Source organism: Protopterus annectens, chromosome 8.part0 (assembly GCF_019279795.1).
Source record: "Protopterus annectens isolate FY-2018-M chromosome 8.part0, PAN1.0, whole genome shotgun sequence".
In the NCBI taxonomy this organism is placed as follows: Eukaryota; Metazoa; Chordata; order Ceratodontiformes; family Protopteridae; genus Protopterus; species Protopterus annectens.
In genome coordinates, this window is record NC_056741.1 from 237,530,180 (window position 1) to 237,550,940 (window position 20,761).

Here is a 20,761-nt window from a genome sequence, read left to right on the forward strand (position 1 = left end):
CATATGAAGGAAATACTGAAAGCTATGAATGCAGTCAGTGACAATGTGCTGAAGCTTTATATATCATCCATGTCTAAATGACGCTGCACAAAAAGACAGACTCAGAATAGATTGCTACTTGGCACACATTCACCCGCATGTTATTCACAACTAAAAGCCATGTCAGTAGGAATAACTTTTTTTAGTGAAAATGTTAATAATCAGACTTCTGTACAGTAATGAATGCCTCTTCATACCAAGTGTAGCTCTGTAAGGTTATCATTCTTCTTGGATCAATCAGTGGATGCTATGAATGCTAAAAGCAAGCTTCATTGAGGAATGTCTGCTTATACACAGCAAAGTGCAGTACTTTAAATTCTCCTTCTTAGCTGCATTATTAGAGCTTAAGTTCTGTGAAGCTGACTTCTGCAGTCTGACAGTTATGACAGAAATGTCTTTCATGTTCTAGAGCTCAGGTAGGAGATTATCATCAAAGGCACTGATCTGCGGGTCTGTGCTGTTTATAATTCTGCAGTGCCCTGTTTTTCTAATAATGTTAGTTGTTGCAGTCAGTCTCTGTCCCTTGCAAATGGCCTGAATATTTCATATTCTCTACAATAACAAGCATGGCAATGTTTTTTAAAAAAGAACATTTTTGAAGAAATTGTAAGAAGAACGCAAAGGTATATAAAATACCAGTCACATTACTTTAACATTTATACCATTTATATTTAGAAATATGCTGATATTTGAAAACTCTTAATGGGGAAAAAGGTGACAGAACACTGCTATGTAATTGCACTGATTATAGAATTCCAAACATGTGATTAGTTAAAACATACCCAATCGAGAACAAGAAGAAAAGTAGCTCCATTTTGGAAAAAAAAAGATCCACACCCTTAGGATAAGAAACCAATTGACAGCTGTCTTATGTTGTTCTCTAAGCAGCAGACTTAAAAGCATCAATAAAAAAAAATCCTGCTTTACTTGGTGTCTGTATTATAAATTAATTTGACAGATATTCAAAACAAGAAAACGTTTAAGTTACAGGAGGTTCTGGAGAATATGACTGTATACTCATTTAAATCTATCTTGTCCCTCTAATTTCCATTTCAACCAGAAACAAACTGCTTAACTCTGTAAATGTTATAAGGACAGGCTTTGCATTTCATGCAACCTCTGAACTTCCTGATGCTGTTGTCCAACAGCATCAGGATGTCCAGCAGTCATATGAAATATAAGACCTGCTCAGTTAGCACTCACCGAGCAGTGTAGTATTCTAATTATGTAATGGATAACTGCTGTGTTGTACCTATAAAGTTTTGAACACATCGACATGCAGATTAAGGATATAGGACCGTTGCATTACCCCAATGCTAGTGTTGCCTTTAGGGGTAAACACTTTAATTGTAAAGTTTAAATATGCAGTTCATACAAAATGATGTGGGCACCATTATTAAGAACAAATGTGCCCCCATGCCCCCCCCCCCACTTAAATATACCAACTTCGAGATCACACCACAGTGGAGCAAACAGCAAAGACCCGAGAATGGCCCAGTGATTTTTTTCCCTGGGAATAAAATTGCTGTTCTGTAACTTCGCTGTTTTGTGATTTTGGGTTTTACATGTCGACGTAGGAGCGTTTGCTCTTTTGTCATTTTGTTTATTTAATATAGACCCATTAATAGCAACTGCCTGTACATGTGCATCTTCTACAGTTCTTTAAATATCACGACTTAACAAAAAGTAGTACAGTCTCATCCAGAGATTGGCGTATCATACCTCTCAACTTCTTGGAGCAAGAAATATGGACAAAGTCATAAATAATGGGGGGACAAAGGCCCAAAAATAGGGACATTTTTTAAATATTACTCTTACAAACATAGAAAGTTGATAGAATAACAGGTTTTGCATTAGCATGGATTTTCTGAAGGGCTTGAAGTCTGAAACTCAAATATATGTCTATATTTTCTGACTTCAAACCTCAATGATTTGCCAGAAAACCACATTTTTTTTTCAATAATCATTTTTTATTATTTTTCACAACCATATTACAAATTCACACATTATATACACTATATACAAAATGCTTCCATTGGTTAATTTCACATATATATCAACCTCATGTATTGATCAAAGGTACAGCACTCACAATCAAAAGGAAAATAATAAAAAAAAAAAAAAAAAATCCAACATTAACAAATCTCTCCATTACCAAAAGAGAGAGAGAGAAAGAAAGCAAAACACATCTATTTTGACATTTCTAGTGTGATGGATTTTTTTTAACTGCAAAAGATTTTTTTGTTTTCCTTATGATGAGAAGCAATCACACTTTACTAATAAGCACTTGACTTTTAAGTATAACTTTGTACTACACTATCTTATTTGTGCTTTCATTGTAGCAGGAATATGTTTTGATTTGTTTAACAGCCATTTATAGAAACATTTCTAGTTAAAGCTGTAGATCACAGCAGGCTAATGTATTAGTGACACAGTAACTAGAAACCTAAAGGAAATCATGCATGAAACTATTACACAGGTAGTTAGACAACCAATACAAAGTAACTGTAAAAACAACAATAAATGGTATAATAGCAATGCACTCTGGTTGGGTGTGTTAACACACTGGGATTTACTTATACATTTTGAATGGATTTAGCCAATCCATCTCCACCCTTGTGAACAAAATTTGCCTGACACGGGGAGCCCCATCTAACCCACAACCCAACACGCCAGATTATTGTAATCGAGTTGTAGATGTAAGAATAAGAACTGTATAAAACAGTCTGTCCTCTAAAAGCCTTCATTTAGGAAAAGAACAACAAATGTTTCTTCAGAAATATATGTTGTAGCACTAAAACAACATATTTTCCAGGTATTTAAGATCAGGAGTGCACTGTAGAGTAATATAGAACAACACATTCAAAGGGCAATGTTAAAGCTTAAATACAGTTTGTTTCATGGGTTCATAGTCTGCATTACGGAGTCCAGGCCCAAAGATCATTACAGTCTAGCCTCAGAATCTGCTAGTGAAAAGGCTGACTGCCCTACCCAGAGGTCTATTTTTTTCTTAAATGAATTTAATGCAAAAAGTGTGTTCTATGTATAGGTAATCTTTTGCAGCTTGTTACTTGAGTTGTGGAGATGTAACAACACTTCTTGACAGATTTACAACTCTCAATCTGAAATAAGAGGTTGCTGTTATGTAAAGAAACAGTGTTATCAGCAATTTCTAGATTTAATATTTTTACAGTGATTCATTATGAAGTGCCTTAAATTTGAGGCCTAAATAGCCTCTAATACAGCGGTAAGATACCGAGTACAAGTCTAAAAAATTCATTTGTTTAGAATAGAGCATATTCATTCAGTGCTTCTCATTTGCATACATTTGCACTGTGTGGGTCTGACGTATGTGACACACATCTTAGTCAGTAACTGAAGTGATCGAGTGATAAATTTCCATAAATTATCCCTGTAATGTGTAGTGCTCTGTTTTTAATCTTTTCCACAGTTCATCTAAATTCCAGCCAATTAGAATTAGCTAGTATGTTAGTGTACCCAAATCTTTAAAATATGTTAACTGCGGAAATAGAAAAATAATCCATCCCAATGATAGAAGTAAGTATATACGTAACTTTACACTTGCTGTGGTTCGCATTCAAACAGTGATTGCCTAGTCAGTTTGAAACTTTAAAAAAGTTGTTAAGAGAAGTGATATCTGTTTTGTGGTAACAGTGGCACTCTTACTGCTAATAACATACTTTTCAGTCCAGTGTGCCAAAACATAGAGCTTTCTTGCCCTAAGTAGGGAGGATGAAGCCTAAAGCTCTAAGATAATACTGTCATGTTATATCATATCAGAAGAGCAAATGTAAAAAGAGTGAAAGGTGGATACCACACCCTGGCCATCAGAAGTACAGGAAAAATGGGGGGATGGGGATGGAGAACCGACGCTAGTACTACAGCAGTGATTTATTGGAACATTTATAGTTATGGCATGGTAACTAACACAACTGTACTATGTTCTTCATTAGATCTCTGTTGCAGTAGATGTAACTAAAGGGGATGATTGCTAAAGCTCAGGAAAAAAGGTGGAAGAAGGGCCAGAATATCGGAGAATACATTTTACAAACGTTGCCCTAGTACTGGAAATTGAATCAAGCTTATAGTGTTTTGTGAAGGTGTACACTGAGGACCAAATAGCTGGCTCTAGAATAGATTTACAGTCTACTCCATTCCAAAAGCCTCAGAGTAGCCATAGATGGAGGGAGCATTAGCATTGTGAGACGGACATTTTCCATGCTTTGAGTAACAAAACTGAATATCCTGAGATAGCCATTTAGAAATGGTTTGCTTAGATAGTGGCTAACCTTTTTTCTAACCATTAAAGGAGCAAATCGTTGATTAGATTTTTCCAAAAAACGTTAGGCTCATCCAGGTAAAATATTAACTCTCAGTACATGTCTAACACTTGAAGAATTATATATCGTCTGTTTTGGGGTTCAGGAAAAAACATAGAAAGATTAATAATCTGGTTAAGTGTAAACCCAAATACAACCTTTGATGTAAAGGAAGGATTGGTTCCAAGACTCATTCTTCTTATGGAAGATCAAGAAAGTTTGAGTCAACACAAGGGCCTATAATTCAGATACACATCTAGCAGAAGTCGGATCAAACAAGTAAAGCAGTCGTCCAAGTGAGACATTTGAAAGAAGAATTGGTTGCTGGTTCAAATGAGGAGAGAATTAACTTCTCAACACAAAGTTTAGATCCCTGGATGGTATCATCTGTTTTCTAGGAAGTCTGATATGTAATCCCCTCTTCAAAAACTGTTTGACTTCAAATAAAGAAGAAAAGGAGGGGAGAAATACAGTGGCAGACAGGCAGAAATGGATGAAATGGGTACCTTATTAGTAGTGTGTGCAAAGCCTGAATTCAGCCATTCATGCAAGTATGGAAGAACTAAATAAGGAATCCCTACTTACAATGGGTCTTTTTCTTTCTTGTGGCACCAACTAGAAAATCATTTCCATTTGGCTAAATATGATTCCTACTACCAGGTTTTCTTGCCTCCTTTAACATGAGTTACACATCCTCAGAAAACAAGTGCCTAAATGGGATCAAAAAACTATCATTCATACAGTTATATGGGGATTCTGAATGAGGGAGCCTTTTTAAAATGAGAGCAAGTCCATATGTGGACATCCTGGCCAGATGCATGAGATGGGAGAACCTATTTTATCTGGTCCAAAAGGGAGTCCCCAGAAGCATCTTTTAGTAGTCCTTCTAGATCTTTAGTAGGACTTTGGATATCAGGGGAAAAGGCGGGAAAAGAATAAAGGAACATTCCCATCCAGGAGAAAGAGAATTTATCTGTTTTCCAGGCTTCTTTTGCAAGGTGACCTGGAAAAGACGTGTGTTAGTTGTCTGTTGAGATAGGAGGGAAACAGAGCTACTTGGGGAGAGCACTATGTGTGGACAATTTCCTGGAAGACCTACAGTTGCAGCATCCACTCATGAGGTTCTCAAAGAGTATTTCACTGTGTTCTGCTCTGCCAGAATATATGTTGACCACATAGTTAGATTCCTGAATTGCCAGATGCCAGCTAACCATGGCTAGTCTGAGAAGAGGACTGGGTCCTGCATTTGTTTATATATCACATCATTGTATATTGTGTTATCACTTATAGTGGTGTAGGTGTGCACAATTTAATTAGAGCTTCAGAAGTTTTCTTTGGTGCCCCCATTTCCTTGAGATTTATGTGTTTGTGTCATAAATGGGGCTCCCACATGCTTGAACCTTGACACCTTGAGAAACTACCTCCCATGGGAAGACTGGAGTGTGTGCAGTGACAGACTGGGAAGGAGTAGGGGCAAAAGAAGGAGACCTCAAATGTATATGACTTGGTTGGCCTACCAGTTGTGCTGTTTCTTGATGAAACTGAGAACAGGGATTGGACATATTAGAGGATGTGTCTCCCCTATTGAAATGCCAGCACTTGAAATGCCTAGTGTGACAAGCTGAAAAAAAATCAAAACCCTAGCAGAAGAGTACAGCAAAAGTCAAACATCACTCTTATAGGTTCATAGGTTCATAGGTTGGTACTGGGCCGAAGGCATATATTAGCCCAGCCACATTGTGCGGCATTCACCGCCCCTTTAGTAGTTCCCTAGACCCTTGTACTAGCAGCTAGTACCATTGGCCCCTATCTAGTAGAGCTGTTGGTGTGATCCCCGGTGTGAACTTTCTGTTACCCATCCACTCTTCTCCGTTAAACTTCCTTTTCTGCAGAGTGGCAAGCCCCCCAAACTTATATATACCAGCACAGAGATTGACATACCTTTTGGAGAAAAGGGAATATTCCAACTATTGGTCATCTTGGACTTAGTATATGTAAGTGCATTTTTTCTGCTACTCTCCATGTTTCGTGACTCACTGTAGTGGATCCTGACATTTCAAATGGTTACCACAGGATGCAGATGTTGGGCGCAAATAGAACTTAGAAACCACTGAATTTTCCTCATGTGGACTGTGTTAAATGATACCACTTAATAGAGTGCTTAGTGACTTGGGAAGCAGAATTAGCCATGTTAAGTATATTAGGTGTGCCTCAGAATTTGGAAGCCTAGATAAGCACTGCTGCATATTGACAAAAATGGAAACTGTTTAGATGTGTGTTTAGCCATTAACTGCCCCAAAAACCAAAGTACATGATGGATAAACCTTCTTACCAAATCTGTCAAAGGCAGGACTATCCTTTTCATTTGATGCAGGATTGGCAAAGGAATAGGATTTTGAAGTTCTCTCTTCATCCAGAGAAATTATAACTGAGTCTGGAGTAGGATTCTTGTTGAGGAGTTTGTGTGTATCAGACACCATATAAAACTCTTATAATTTTTTTGGGAGCAGGAGACTGAGAATCCAAGGAAACACAAGGTGTACTTAAGGCATCCTCTAGGGCCCCAAGTACAGCAGGGATGGGTACTGATTTTGGGGAGTCCAGGAGTCAATAATATATTTTTTTTAAATAATGATACTTTCTTACCTTTACACTTAAAGGTATCTTTTTGTAAAGATTTTATCCTCAAAAGAGATTTCTTCATCGGGAAAATCTATCCTCAGATTGAGACCACAATGAGTAGGGGGGCTAACTATAAAGTGTGGTCTAAGCCTGTATTATCAGAGTCAGAGACAACTTCTTCTTCAGAGAGAGAGAAGGAGTTATCTTTCCTTTAACAGGGGTAGAAGGCTGGAGAAAGTGAATGGCTTTAAATAAGTCCTGTGCAAAGTTGAAACAATTCTCCTGGGAACCCCTCTGCACATATGGGGTAGTAGTAGGAGAAACATGATTTTTATTTTTTAATGTACACTTTTTTAGGGGTCTCTAGCATTTTGGTTTTTGAGAATTCGTTTGTTTTTTGAGAATTCTATATGCTAGACCAATGTAAGTGACCCAACAATGTGTATTCCTCCATCTCCCTCAGACAGTATAAAACCTGATTCTCCCTTCCCAGTGAGTTCCACCTGATGTAAGATCTGAAAGGACATGTAAAGTTACTGGAGTTTAGCAGCCTCCTAAGGGAACACACCCAGAGGAACTAAGAGAGACTGGCTGACAGTACAAGGGTTGTGAAGATGTCTCTGTTGAGTCATCAGTCTCAGACACGAGTAAACAGATAGACATGCATGACTCTTCTCTAACCTCTTTAGCTAACATTACTCTCTTTTTTTCTTTTTGGGGGGGAATCTGACAGCAACAACAGCTCTTGTACTTTACAAAAAAAGCACCTAAACAGGCATGTCCAAGTGTCAGCTTCCAGTGATTTCTCCTGTCCACCTGGTGAATCTGGGCATACTGGGGCAATGCAGCAACTGCCTCATGTACACAGACAACCTTCTCCTCCTACCAACCAACACTACAACCTGCTAGAGATGCACTCACATAGCCAAACTGGAAGCAAAGCTCTCTCCAGCCAAGATTGTGCTAGACAGTCAAGAGGAGAAGGTTAACACCCACACTACACCTCAAGCAACACATAGCCCTTCAAAACCCACACCATCAACACCCACACATAGCAACACTAAACCCACATATGCGGAGGCCCTTAACATTAACCTGCCCAAGCAACAAGGACCTCTGAAGCTGAAATGCAAACAAACACCAGTCACAACCAAAGTGACACATAGCTCATGACACCAGTGTGCCACCCAACAACAGCCCCTAAGGCAAGACAACATACCCAACTCTTTAGTCATAGGTGACTCTATAGTCAGGCACACTGATGTCCCACTCACCAGGCTGAACAAGGAGAAAATTACAGTCAATTGCCTGTCGGGTGCCAGGATCCACCACATAATGCATGCACCCAAGTCACTCCACAACAAGTACAAATATGACTCTGTCATTGTCCATGTTGGAGTGAATGACTTGAGACGTACCTCCCTGGACTACATGAAAAGAGACATGGAAGAGCTCTCGGATCATGTGGCCCAGGCAGGTATGACCTTAGCCCTGAGTAGCATCCTGCCTTCGCCCAGAATGATACCACAGTATAAGGACAAAATGACTGACTTCAACAATTGGCTAAGCTTCTGGTGTCATTCAAAGGGGAGCCAGTATCTGTCCATCTGGGACAACATGATCGACAACCCACGATGCTTTGCCAGAGATGGTCTGCACCTGTCACCCCTGGGATTCAGGTTACTGGCTAAAGCTCTTGCTACCTCTATAGTGCCTTTTTTAGGCAAGGTTCAAAGGACAAGACCACCACTGTAACAGATACAAGCATGCAAAATCTGAAGGTAATGCTACTCAATGCTAGAAGTCTAAACCTCAAAATGCACTCTCTCAAGGCACTCCTAAAATGGAGAACATCAGTATCTGTGCAGTAACTGAGACCTGGTTCAAGGCTCCAGACAGCACCCCTGGAATACCAGGTAACAACTCTTACCACACCTTTTGGCCACCAAACCAAGACCAAAACACTAAAGGTGGAGGAGTGTCTATATTCACCAAGGATATTCACATCTCCAGGCTAGTTACCCAACACAATGCATCTGAAATTCTCCAGGTGCAAATAACACTAGGTAAGACTGCAATCCAAATTGCAGCTTGCTACAGATCCCCCACCATGCCCCAAGATTCTCACTACTTCTTTCTAAACATACTGGAAAATATTAAGATACAACCAAACACCCTAATAATGGGTGATTTCAACTACCCTGCCATTAACTGGGAAAACTATTCGGTACCGATACCTTTTCCCAACGGCTCTTGGAATTCATAAATTCCAACACCCTGGATCAACTAATCCATTGTCCCGCCAGGGGCTCCAATATCCTAGATCTGGTCATTACCAACATGTGAGATAGATGCTCCACACCAGTGGTAACCCCCTCATTGGTCAGGTCTGAATAAGCCATAAGCAAATCACCCTTGACATCCATATCCCACCCCCACCCTCCAGTAAGGAAACCTCCATAAAAAACTTCTCCAAAGCCATCTTCATGCTACTCAAGTCAGAAGTGACAGACTTTACGACACCCATGCAGATGGAGCTGAAAGTTCGACTGCCGAATCATACACTAAGGCACTGTATGAGCACATCCATTCGTGCATGAATTGGGCCATCCCAAATAGAACCAAGATGCTCTCCTCCAAAACAAGGAAGCCAATCTGGTGGTCCTCTGCCATTAACTAACTATACAACAGAAGGAAGAAACTGTTGCAGAAAAGAGGAAAATCCCAGGATGCAAAAAACTCCCTTACCAGCCTCAGTAAGAAGCTGAGATCCCTCATAAAATCCTCCAAAGCTAGTTACAAAAATAAAATTGCCAAAGATTCCAAAGACAACCACAAGGCATTCTATAGTTATGTCAAGAATCTAAATGGCAATGCTCAGATCTGCTCTGAGCTACAACAGAATGGCATTAAATATACTGATCCCAAGGACCAATATCCTGGCAGATTGATTTAATGCCAACTTCACCTCCCCTCTCACCCCCTAAAGGGCCCATCTCAATACCAAAAGATTGCCAAATTCCAGTAATCACGGCCACACAGGTAGAAACCGCACTCTCCAAAGTTAAGAATACAGCATCCATGGGACCAGATGACATCCCAGGCTGTGTACTACATGAACTACAAAATTAACTGGCACCTCACCTAAGTGTCATGTTTAATCATAGCCTCACCTCAGGCTTCATGCCCACTGAGTGGCGCACAGCTACAATTATCCCACTCCACAAGGGGGGATGCACCTTGGATCCCGGGAACTACCGTCCCATCAGTCTGACAAGCCTGATCTGCAAGGGCATGGAATGCATTGTCATGGAACTTATAAACAAAGACATTGGCAACCTTCAAACACTGGACCCACCCAGTTTGGGTTCATAAAGGGCCGATTTTGCCTCCTGAATGAGATTGACTTCTTTGAATCAGTCTCCAGAACTGTGGACAAGGGTAAGGTGGTCCACACAGCCTATCTGGACTTTGCCAAGGCCTTCGGCACCATCCCCCACTCTGGAATCATAGATAAACTTACTAAGTTGGGCATAAATCCCTACATCACTCGATGGGTTGCCAGCTTGCTTACTGACAGAACCCAGACTGTAAAAGTAACTGACTCCAAATCCAGCTCCAGACAAGTGACAAGTGGAGTACCTCAGGGTTCAATCCTGGGACCGCTCTTGTTTGGCATCTATTTCTCTGAAGTACAGGCCAAAACTAAGGGACTCTGGCTAACAAAGTTCACAGATTACTGCAAACTGGGAGCCATTATTGAATCCCCAAATTATGTAGATATTCTACAAAAGGGCCTTACTGAAACAGATGCTTGGTGCCAGAGCCATGGGCTCTCAAGCTTAATGCCAAGAAATGTATAGCTATCCCCTTTGGGAAAAAAACATGTACGCATGAATTACCACATAGGTGGCAGTACACTAAACACCAAAAATGTGATGAGAGACTTAGGGACACAGGTGGACAGTGGTCTCACCTTTGATAACCACATGCCACAACAGTCAGGAAATCCTTCTATGTGGCACACCTCATCACTAAGGGCTTTTCATCCAGAAAAAAGGAGGTTATTGTCCCACTGTACTCATCCCCCATTAGACCCATTATAGAGTACAACACCCCATTTATTTGGTATGTACCTCACATCTGCAACAGCTGGAAATGTCGTAGAAATACCTCACTAAAAGAATCACAGGCCTAAAGCAGATGCCCTATGCTGACCATCTAAAAAACTCCAGCTATACTCTGTGGCATATCGTCTACTCAGAGGCGATCTCTGCTTAACATACAAGACAATGTCAAACCCTGAGCTGTTGGATATGCTCCACTTAAAGAAATCCCAATCCCTCAGAGCCACATGCTCCAGGGATTTAAACCTTGTCATCACAATGAACAAAACATGCTGGAGGGATAGGTTCCTGACCCAGAGACTCCCCAGACTCTGGAATAGACTGCCCATACATGTCAAGCAGAGTGCCTCCTTGGCCCTCTTCAAAAGGAAGCTTGACAATTGGATGGGAGATAGGAAATTCACCCTGGGGATCACATCAGTCGCCCTGCTAGACACAGGTCCAGGGAAGTAAATATTGTGGGAAGAAATATCCAGGGAATTGTTATGGCTAGGCTTGTATAGGCCCTTGGGCCGATAGCCTATTACCAACCTATGAACCTATAAAACCAGTAGATGTCATAATGACTGCAAACAGAACCACAGGTGAATTAAGGAGATATCAAATGGATAAATGCTAGGACCATAGGTAAATAGGCTGCAAGAAAAAAAAAAGGTAAAACAAAGAGAAAACATAACAGAGTAACAGTAGCATCACAGGTAAAAAAAAAGATTTAGCAAATAGGCTCCCATTAGCACTTCTCAGCCTTTTAGTGCAAGAATTCAGGACAAACCCAAACATAATGGAGGGACAGTGACCCAAAATCAGGGACAGATTTTAAATACTGCTCTTATAAACTTAGTAAATTGCTAGAATAGCAGGTTTTGAATTATAATGCATTTTCTGAAGGATTTTTAGTGATTTCAGTTTGCAATGATTTGTCAGAAACCTACTAATTTTATGAGGAGCAGACCAAAATACGAAGCAAAATTCTGGACATTGTGTGAAATGTGAAAAAAGGACCACTGACAGGCTACCAGCACAGTGACATCTGAAATATATGAACAGCAAAGAACCTAACACTTTCTCCAAAATGGCTTTTTAGCATTATACTTCAAAATAGCAACTATATTAATAAACAATATACCTCTCTACATACTAACACCATTGTGCAATGCAGTGGAACTGAAAAAATGCCCAGGTATGTCACAGTCTCCCGAGAAAGTGCTGTATCATTTCAACCACACTGGATGGGTCATTAAAACACTTTGCCAAATATGGTGAGAAGGCGATGCCAAAGTGCACGTCATATGAAATGTCACACACTGCACTCTCACCTGAACTAGAAATAATTAAAAACAAGAACAAAAAAGACTATAAGGTTGTGCAAACCACGGGCACTGTGCAAATTTCAACTGGTGCAGCAAGCTCATTTGCTGCCCTGACAGTGCTCTCAGGCATAAGTTAATGACCAAAAAGCTTTTTTGCAGCAATCGGTGAGCAGGCTATTGTGATGGTGGTTTGAGCCTTGTCTTTCTGATTAGTAATGGGAGAGAGAAAGAGAGAGAAAGAAAAAAAAAAACTTTCTCAGGTTTAGTCAGAATATATGTTCAAAAGAACCCAAACATAATTCCAAAAGATTCAGACCCCCAGTTTTAAACCAGTAATTTGCATTTATTTAGCATAGTAATGATGATATGTTCAATGTGTTATGCAAATTTCAACTATGTATGCATCTTTCATCAGCCGTCTTTTAAGGTTTACATTTAACAAGCTTCAAGAATCACTTATTGTGCGCTTCAGACAAACACTGACTGGTATTCTTTGGCAAAAAAGACAATTGTTAAGTACTGGTGTGGATGTCGAATTTTATTACATTTAAAATGCTCCTTTTTTAACAATGTTACATCCTTTCAGGAATGCTGTTTGATCCTTTTGGGGTACTGGATAGTAATACTTCTCACAGCAATAATTTGAAAGCTGACTTCATATAGAGCTTTTTTCTTACTATACAGCCATAATGAAATAAAAATTATTTGATTAAAATTAGGATTTTTTTTTTTTATTTTACTGGACTTCCATCTCAGTGCTTCAGCAATTAAAAGATTTACAAACTCTGTAGATCTTTATACTTCTCTTTGTAACATAGTTTCTCTATGTAACACATTGCAGTTATATCAACTATATTTTGATGAAAACCACCATGAATGTCAGTTTACTCTAATTATAGTCAGAAGACATAACAAAATTAAATAGAACAAGCGAAAGACTGTAGTGCACGGTTATAGGACAATATTCAAGCAATGCCTTTGTCATCTGTTTCCTTATGTTTTGGCATTGTTCATCTTTAACTTGGGTGAGAGTATATATTATGTCTGTTCTATGCAAAGTTACAAAGTTGCACATATAACGTACTTGCTCCTTAGTGCTGTTTCATCAATTTTGAATGTCGAAAGTTTAAAGTGATCGTTTTATGAACCTTAGATTGTACCTGTGTGCAAAATATACTGCTCCACTATGGGATGAAAAGAACGATAAAAAATGCTGATTTGACAAAAAAGTGTTCAAGTTAAATTAGATCATATTTTTATTAACTGAAGTATGAAAACTATAATTGAGTCAGGAAAAAACAGAGGCCCAGACTGACTGAGCAGTACTACTTTAAGAAATGGCTTTATTGCAGATTTCAGACAGTGACAGGTTGTACGGTGCCAAGAGGGCTATAAAGCTGCAGGACTGCTGGATAAATTGCACACATGGCAAAATAGTCACTAAAGCAAGCAAACGCTAGAGTGTGACAGGTACCAGTAGGGGGCAACTTCATCAGTGACATCTCTCCCTACACAAAACAAAGGCCAGCAGTCAATGCATTCATGTAAAGCTCCCCCTCTGTGCAACAGCAACAGAACAGAGCCTATCCTGTTTCTAAGAGGAGGGGAAAAGGAGGCATCGATGAGTGTCGAGGTCAATATTGAGTGGCATGTGATGCTGTTCTAATTTTTCACTCATTTGCGCAATACAAAACTAAGTTGGCAGCCAGTTCTGCCACTGTCATACTGGCAATGCTAGATGCACAGAGAAATGGGCACAGGGAGCAGTAAGCATGTAACGTGCTGTACCGTGTGCAGCTCCCTGTTGGCTTTGAACAGCTAAAATGCAGCATTTTAAGGGTAGCCCTGCCAGGCTTGGAGAACTTTTTTAACAGACTCAGTATCTGTATGCAGTTACTCAGTGACAGCTGGGCAACCCAAGCAAATTGCTAAATAAGTTAATTACATGTTTCCCTTTGGTCAGCCATGGCTGACGGTCATTAATCATCAAAATGCTGTTATATAACTAGAGGCAGAAATCTAATATTGTCAATTAAATCATAATATGTCTGGCATAAGGTTACTAAAGGTTATTGATTATCTGTGTAATCTGAATGTAGTAAGAAACAATACTTTGTTCACTAAATAACTGTTAAGTCATACAAGCAGTACCTTAGAGTTTATTTACTGCTTGAAAAAAAAAAGAAAGTACAGCATTATTAAAAGCAAATACTTTTATCACTTCATTATGACCTTTTAATACTTTTTCCCAAAAGTTTTTTGAAAGTAGCAAATGGCTGTAACATACATGTGGATCTGTGTGGAACACTCTGTCACTGGCTGCACCTTATTTGCCTGTTGAACTGCTCTTGACTAATCAACTAGGTGTCATTGTCTCTAAATTAATTCTTGTCTAAACATTATTTATATTCAGCAAGTCTAGTGTTCTTTCTTACCAGTTTCTTGTATTAGACTACTCCTCAAAAAAACAAATAAAAAAGAGGCATGTTCCTCCAGAACTTTCCATGAGCTTCTGTGATAGGGATAAGAAAATAGTCCTGACTTCATTTGACTCTCTTTTGTGGTCGACTGTTGCTACAGCTGATATACTGACAGGCATGCATAATACATTATGCTATTTAGCAATCAAATGGTACAAATAAAAGAGAGTTATTTGTACAGGTAATGCAAGAACAGAACTCTGGAATCTAACAGGCTTGGTCAGACAGTATAGAGATATAGGGCGTGGCGATCAAACTGAAGTTTACCAGTGAATTTTAACTAATAACCTACTGATGTGGTCATTCAAATCACATCATCTTAACTTTTGCCCATAAAAAACAGACTTTACGACAAATAAGGACTGCAGGATTTACTTAGTCTGCCTGCTGTTTTTTGGTAAGCTACAGGTCTTGTTTATCTGGTAGCTTAAACCTACCCTGATCCTATGTGCATCATCACAAAGATGGCCTTTTGCCTGCATCATGAATTATTCAATGGTCTTACTGTTTTTGATTTTACTAATTCTTTAGAAAGGCTATGCCCATCATCTGCCATGTTTCTGCAATTTACCACTCTTTCTCTACAATACTTCTTTGCATATTCCCTTAGCTGCCTACCATGGCTCCTCACCTGTGCCCATTTTTGAAACAGTACTTCACCCTTTCTTGTTGGAGATGCCTATTACATATCCTGACCAGACTCTTTGTGTTCTAGTTTAGCTTTTTTAGAAATATTACATCTAATTATAGGCACAGTATATACAGCTTAAAAACTATTAAGCATACAAAAAGCACCTTTTAAGGAGAAGATCACCAAACCTGAAATTGTGAGATTTTCTTTCTTTCATGAGACTGAGCTACAGACTGACTAATAGGATGTGTCCTGTGTACAAACCAAGTAACCGCATGACTTTGCCAGAGACAGCATGACTAACCATATGAATCATGACAAATAAGTGCACAAGAGTTGCTAACATCAGCAGCTATACACACACCACGTGCTACGCTGAATAAATCTCACTAGTAGGTACAACAGAATTTAGGAAACATGGCTGAAGATCATTTTTCTGTTAATGACTTTAGTAATACCAATCATGGTAGCTCATCAAAAATTATGTTGATCAATATTATAAATGTTTTTGTTATGTTCTACAATTCTGACTTTAGAGTAACTCTGATTTGAGATTTCCATTAATCATCAGTATTGTTTCCAAGATACTATGGTTTCCAATTGGCTCTCTTTTATTTTTCAAGTTTTATAAATGTTAAGTTTGATTAAAATGACAGATTATGAAGCTATGATGTGATCTTTTAACACAATTGTCATTGACCTTTCCTGCTCTAACGTAATTACATCATTGTTTTCTTAAATGGAAACAAAAACAGTTTGAGAACTACCTTGGTATACAATGCTAAGACAAGTTCCACAGGATGCTAGTGAAATAGATATTTCAAAACAGTTGTGTTGAAAAAAAAGATCGCAGTATGCATGAAAGTATTTATTTATTTATTTATTTATTTATTGCAATTTATTGATCTGGTGTACATGAACTGGTCAAATGACCCTTTTCAGCTACAACCTGAGTAAAGTGATATAGTATTTACAATAAGATATAGACAAGACAAGTTACAATTGAACAATGCTAAAATGAAAGCCAACACTAACAACATGCTAAGAAGATATATACATATGAAGTACTATATACATAGATATTATATACAATTATATACGAGTATAAGTTTGTGAATTTTAATAATTTACATACTTTTTCTCAGCCTGTATTACAAAACATGTACATTCAGCCTCCTCAAAGATGGAGACCTTTATGGCTTTTTTGAATGCCTCTACTACACCATTATCCTCAAAATCATGAGACAGATGGTATCACATTGTAGGCCCTATTCTAAAGAGGGCTTTCTGTCCAATGGCTAGTTTGAACCTGGAATGGGAAAGGGTAAAGGGTGATAGTGAAAGTGTATCATATTATAAAGGAAATAAGATTTTCTGTATGGTAATACAAAATATATCAAAGCCAGAGTGGAAATAAACTAGCAGATGATTGGTACATTGGCTAGCTACTACAATATTTTATTCAAATACTAGATGTGTTGTTACTGTGTAGCTACATTCACTTTTCTAGGCACTTGTTATGACCATCTTTGCAATGACTCATAACTCACCCTGGAATGGAACTGATATCCTGCTAGTCAGGTTACAGTGCTGTATGTATCAGACAGTTTGGAAGAAATAGGCACTCTTTTCACCTTACAAATATTCAAGAAGTGAATAAGTTCTTCAGCTTAGAGGAGCATAATATTGATTTTAGTACTAAATTAAATTTCTATAACATATACCTTTACGACTGACCAGAATCACGCTTTTAGTGTAAGTGAATTTGTTCTATGCTTTGTCCTAATACAGTCACTTAAATTCAGATGTTATCAATTCTACATTTCATAGATTAGGCCTACATGCATTAACGGATTGAAATAATCCTAAAACACTGTTCCATAGCCACTGGTGTCAATAACAGACCCATTAACTCAAACACAGTTTAAGACAATTGAAAACCATCGATGACAACATAATAATAATGACTTGAAAAATAAAAAGCTTTTCTATCCCTTTATCCTAAACTATTCTTAGTGCAACTTCATACAGTACCTAAACCTAAACTCCATAGTATTTGACTATTTAATTTCACGGTGCAATGTCAAATCAGGCTGATAAAAATGTAAAAAAAAATGCCAGTGCCTTGCTGATGAGTTCATCTAGTTACTAGATTCTAGTATAAGGTGAAGTGTTTTCGGCACCCATTGGTTAATCCGTCCTCTACCAGCACCAAACTACCCACATACATCCACACTGAAGTCGTGAGCATCTCATGCAGTGATACATCACTGTTTATCTGAACATGTGCTAAAATTTCGCAGTTTTCAAGAATTTATATTTTGTTAAGAAAAAAAGTGTGCATAAATGCATTTTGAGTTTCCATCACCTGTGGATGCTTTGAATAGCAAAGTTGTCAGAAGGGTCATGAAGCTGTCCCATACAGTCCCCCTCCTGTGTACTGCATGGCCTTCTGGGAGGGATAAACCATCTCCTCACTCAATGGTAATCAAAGAGGCTTGGCTTTTCATGTGATGTAACCAAGAAGTACATTTAAATTTAAACTGTTGAATTTTTAAAGTCTACACTTGCAGACCACCAAAATTCATTTGACCTCTGCTACAAAAATAAAATAAAATAAAATACATGATTTGTTTTCCTTGGCTGGCTCTGAACAGGCATCTAAGACCTAAAAATCAATGTTATTAAATGACTGAGTTATTAGTATGCATATTTTGTTCCATTCATAATAAAACACCAAGTGTAAAAATGCTAAACCAAGAAAAATAAATGGGTAAATGCATCTGTCAGGCTAGCCATCCTTTTGTCTGGTGTTAAACCACACATTTGTCCAGCGTAACTCTGTAAGTGCTGAGATAGCTGTCTCTAAACACACATCATGTCATTATTAAACCGCTGCATGCCTGTACTTTTGCCATACATGTACTCACATGAGAGCCCCTGAAAAAATAAATTTTCCATAATCTCAGACTTGGGAAAGGAAAAAAAAAATATGCTCCATATCTATCCATGCAACTGAGTCCGTCAAACATTTCTATAAAGAAAACTTAGAACAAGAGAAAAGAACAGCACGAGTTTGAAATTCCTCTCCAAATACCTTTGTCCAACAGCCTTACCTTGCCAAATTCATTTAAAATATGGGGTCAACAGGGTCACCTCCTTTTTTCCATTATTTTTGCATTTGCAGTTTTATAAAAATAACAAAAAGTACTGAGATCTTACCTTCTAATGCAGAAGAAACATGCAGTATCCAAAGGAGCCAGATGAAATCCATGACTTCTGGTGTCCTGCAAGTATAACATACATAAAACCTGAGACAAAAACACAGTTCAGTGCAGTTTCTTTTTTTTTTTTCCTTTGGCACTGGGGTAGAAGGTTGCTTATACTGCTGATTGCCTTTCACATATTAAGACATGATAAAAAAGGGTTTTATTTGTTCCTTAACTGGTTGTCCGTCAGTGTGGTATGAGGCTTGTTATAATTGCCAAACAGACAAAGGCTCCAAAATGCACATTGCAGTTCAGCAAACAGAAGACAAGGTGCACCAGTTGAAGTTGCTGGTTACCATATACGGTGTTCAGACTAATTTATGAATTAAATCCAGTGTAATCCACTACAAAAGTGCACAGTTTCTTGTACACACGCCATGCTGGTTTCAGTTCATTTCAACCGTCTTTCCCTCTCCAAAGAGTAGTGAGCCTTCTTTGCTAACCGTCCAGTCATGCAGCTCCAAATGCTACATTTCCATTCAGATCTTCGGAATAATCCAGTCACATGGAATGACAGATCCACTATTACTGTTTTCTCATTGTCACTGACAGATCTTCCTAAAAACAGTAAATATGTTCAGCATGTTCAGAACAGTGCGATAAGATGGAATGAAAAACAAAAAAGGAACACTGACCACAAAAAGTTTCTTCTTCAAGCGAACAAAAAAGTTTCCATTTGAGCTTTTTCATGAATACGTTGCCAATATTTTCTTTTTATGAGCTAGGCATTTTTTTCATCACTTCTAAACATTTCCACAGATGCATACAACGAATAAAACTTTCCAAAAGAGTACCTAGACTTGATAATGGCTGTCCTGCTTTTCTCAGATTTCTTGATTTATTTCTGCTACAGCCAACAATTCCTGTCAGTTTCCTTGATCAGTGTCTTTCTTTTTGCATAAATTCTCCCTCCTCTGTCACTCACAATCACAGCTCACACTTGTGGGATCATTCAGATACGTGCGCCTAGACTGACACACAGAATTTAAGCATCAATCACTGGGGAAACTCTCTCAGGCACAGAATCCTGTCAAGCTGGTTTAAATTCTGCTTGGGTTCTCTAATTTAAATCCTCTCTTTTTCAAAGCTATTTTTCCCAAATCTCTCAGCCTGTCTCTTTCACAAAAGACCTGACTTTCAGCTGCTGGAGTAAAGCTTTCTCAGGCTCTGGGCAACAGAAGGTTGAAGCAGATACCATTTGAAAAGGGGAGGGAGATCCATGCACACAAACTGAACTGTGTCGGAGATTGCCAGCTCCCCCTACTGTCCACCTTGAATGGCACAAGCCTGAAGTTTTGAATATTTTGCAAATTGTCAGCAGCTCAAGCATAGTATAAAGAGAGGGAAATGAACTAAACACAAGTGGATGCTGAGAATAGCTCTCAACCTTCCATCTCTTAAATGAGGAACACTGCCTTTCACAATGTGGAACAAATGCGCAAAATGTGGAACACCTTCTAACAGCTTACTAACAACTTCAACTACGAAGGTCACAGGATGGATAAAATGGGCTACTTTATACTTATAAAATGTTCTTTTGATGAATTAATATGACTCAGTACTGCTTACCATTGATATCAGTTAAAAAATTCCTAACACTGAATGTGTGACAGACCTTTTCAATGTGGAACTTTGAGGAACATGGACTTTTTAAGTCCCAGAATGAGGAACATTCCTTGTAATGAGGTACACTTAAGAGGTATGATGCTGAGTCAAATAAAACAATAAGAAAGGAAAGCTAAGTTAACTGAAAAAAGAGGACTAAAAGTACAGAATTACTACATTTTGTGAATACTGATTTTTATTTTTTTTGTGTTCATTTTTTTCATTGCACAATGTAGACCTGCCGAGACAACACAAAATCTGATTGAAAGTTTGAACTTTCAGAAAAAGATGTATCCCACAGTGGAGAGAATAGGCAATTTAGTGCAATGCAGGGTGAA

The 20,761-nt window shown here is 38.5% G+C and overlaps 1 protein-coding gene across 1 annotated transcript in view; it reads right to left on the minus strand.

The window, feature by feature from the left end:
* The window catches only part of LOC122808722 (ephrin type-B receptor 5-like), a 1,437,003-nt gene extending 1,417,027 nt beyond the window's left edge, over window positions 1-19,976 (minus strand). Inside the window, exon 1 of the mRNA XM_044079715.1 lies at window positions 18,772-19,976. Coding sequence (XP_043935650.1) covers window positions 18,772-18,823 — 52 coding nt within the window. The 5' untranslated portion in view covers window positions 18,824-19,976. The remainder of the gene's footprint in view (window positions 1-18,771) is intronic.
* Window positions 19,977-20,761: the final 785 nt, after the last annotated feature.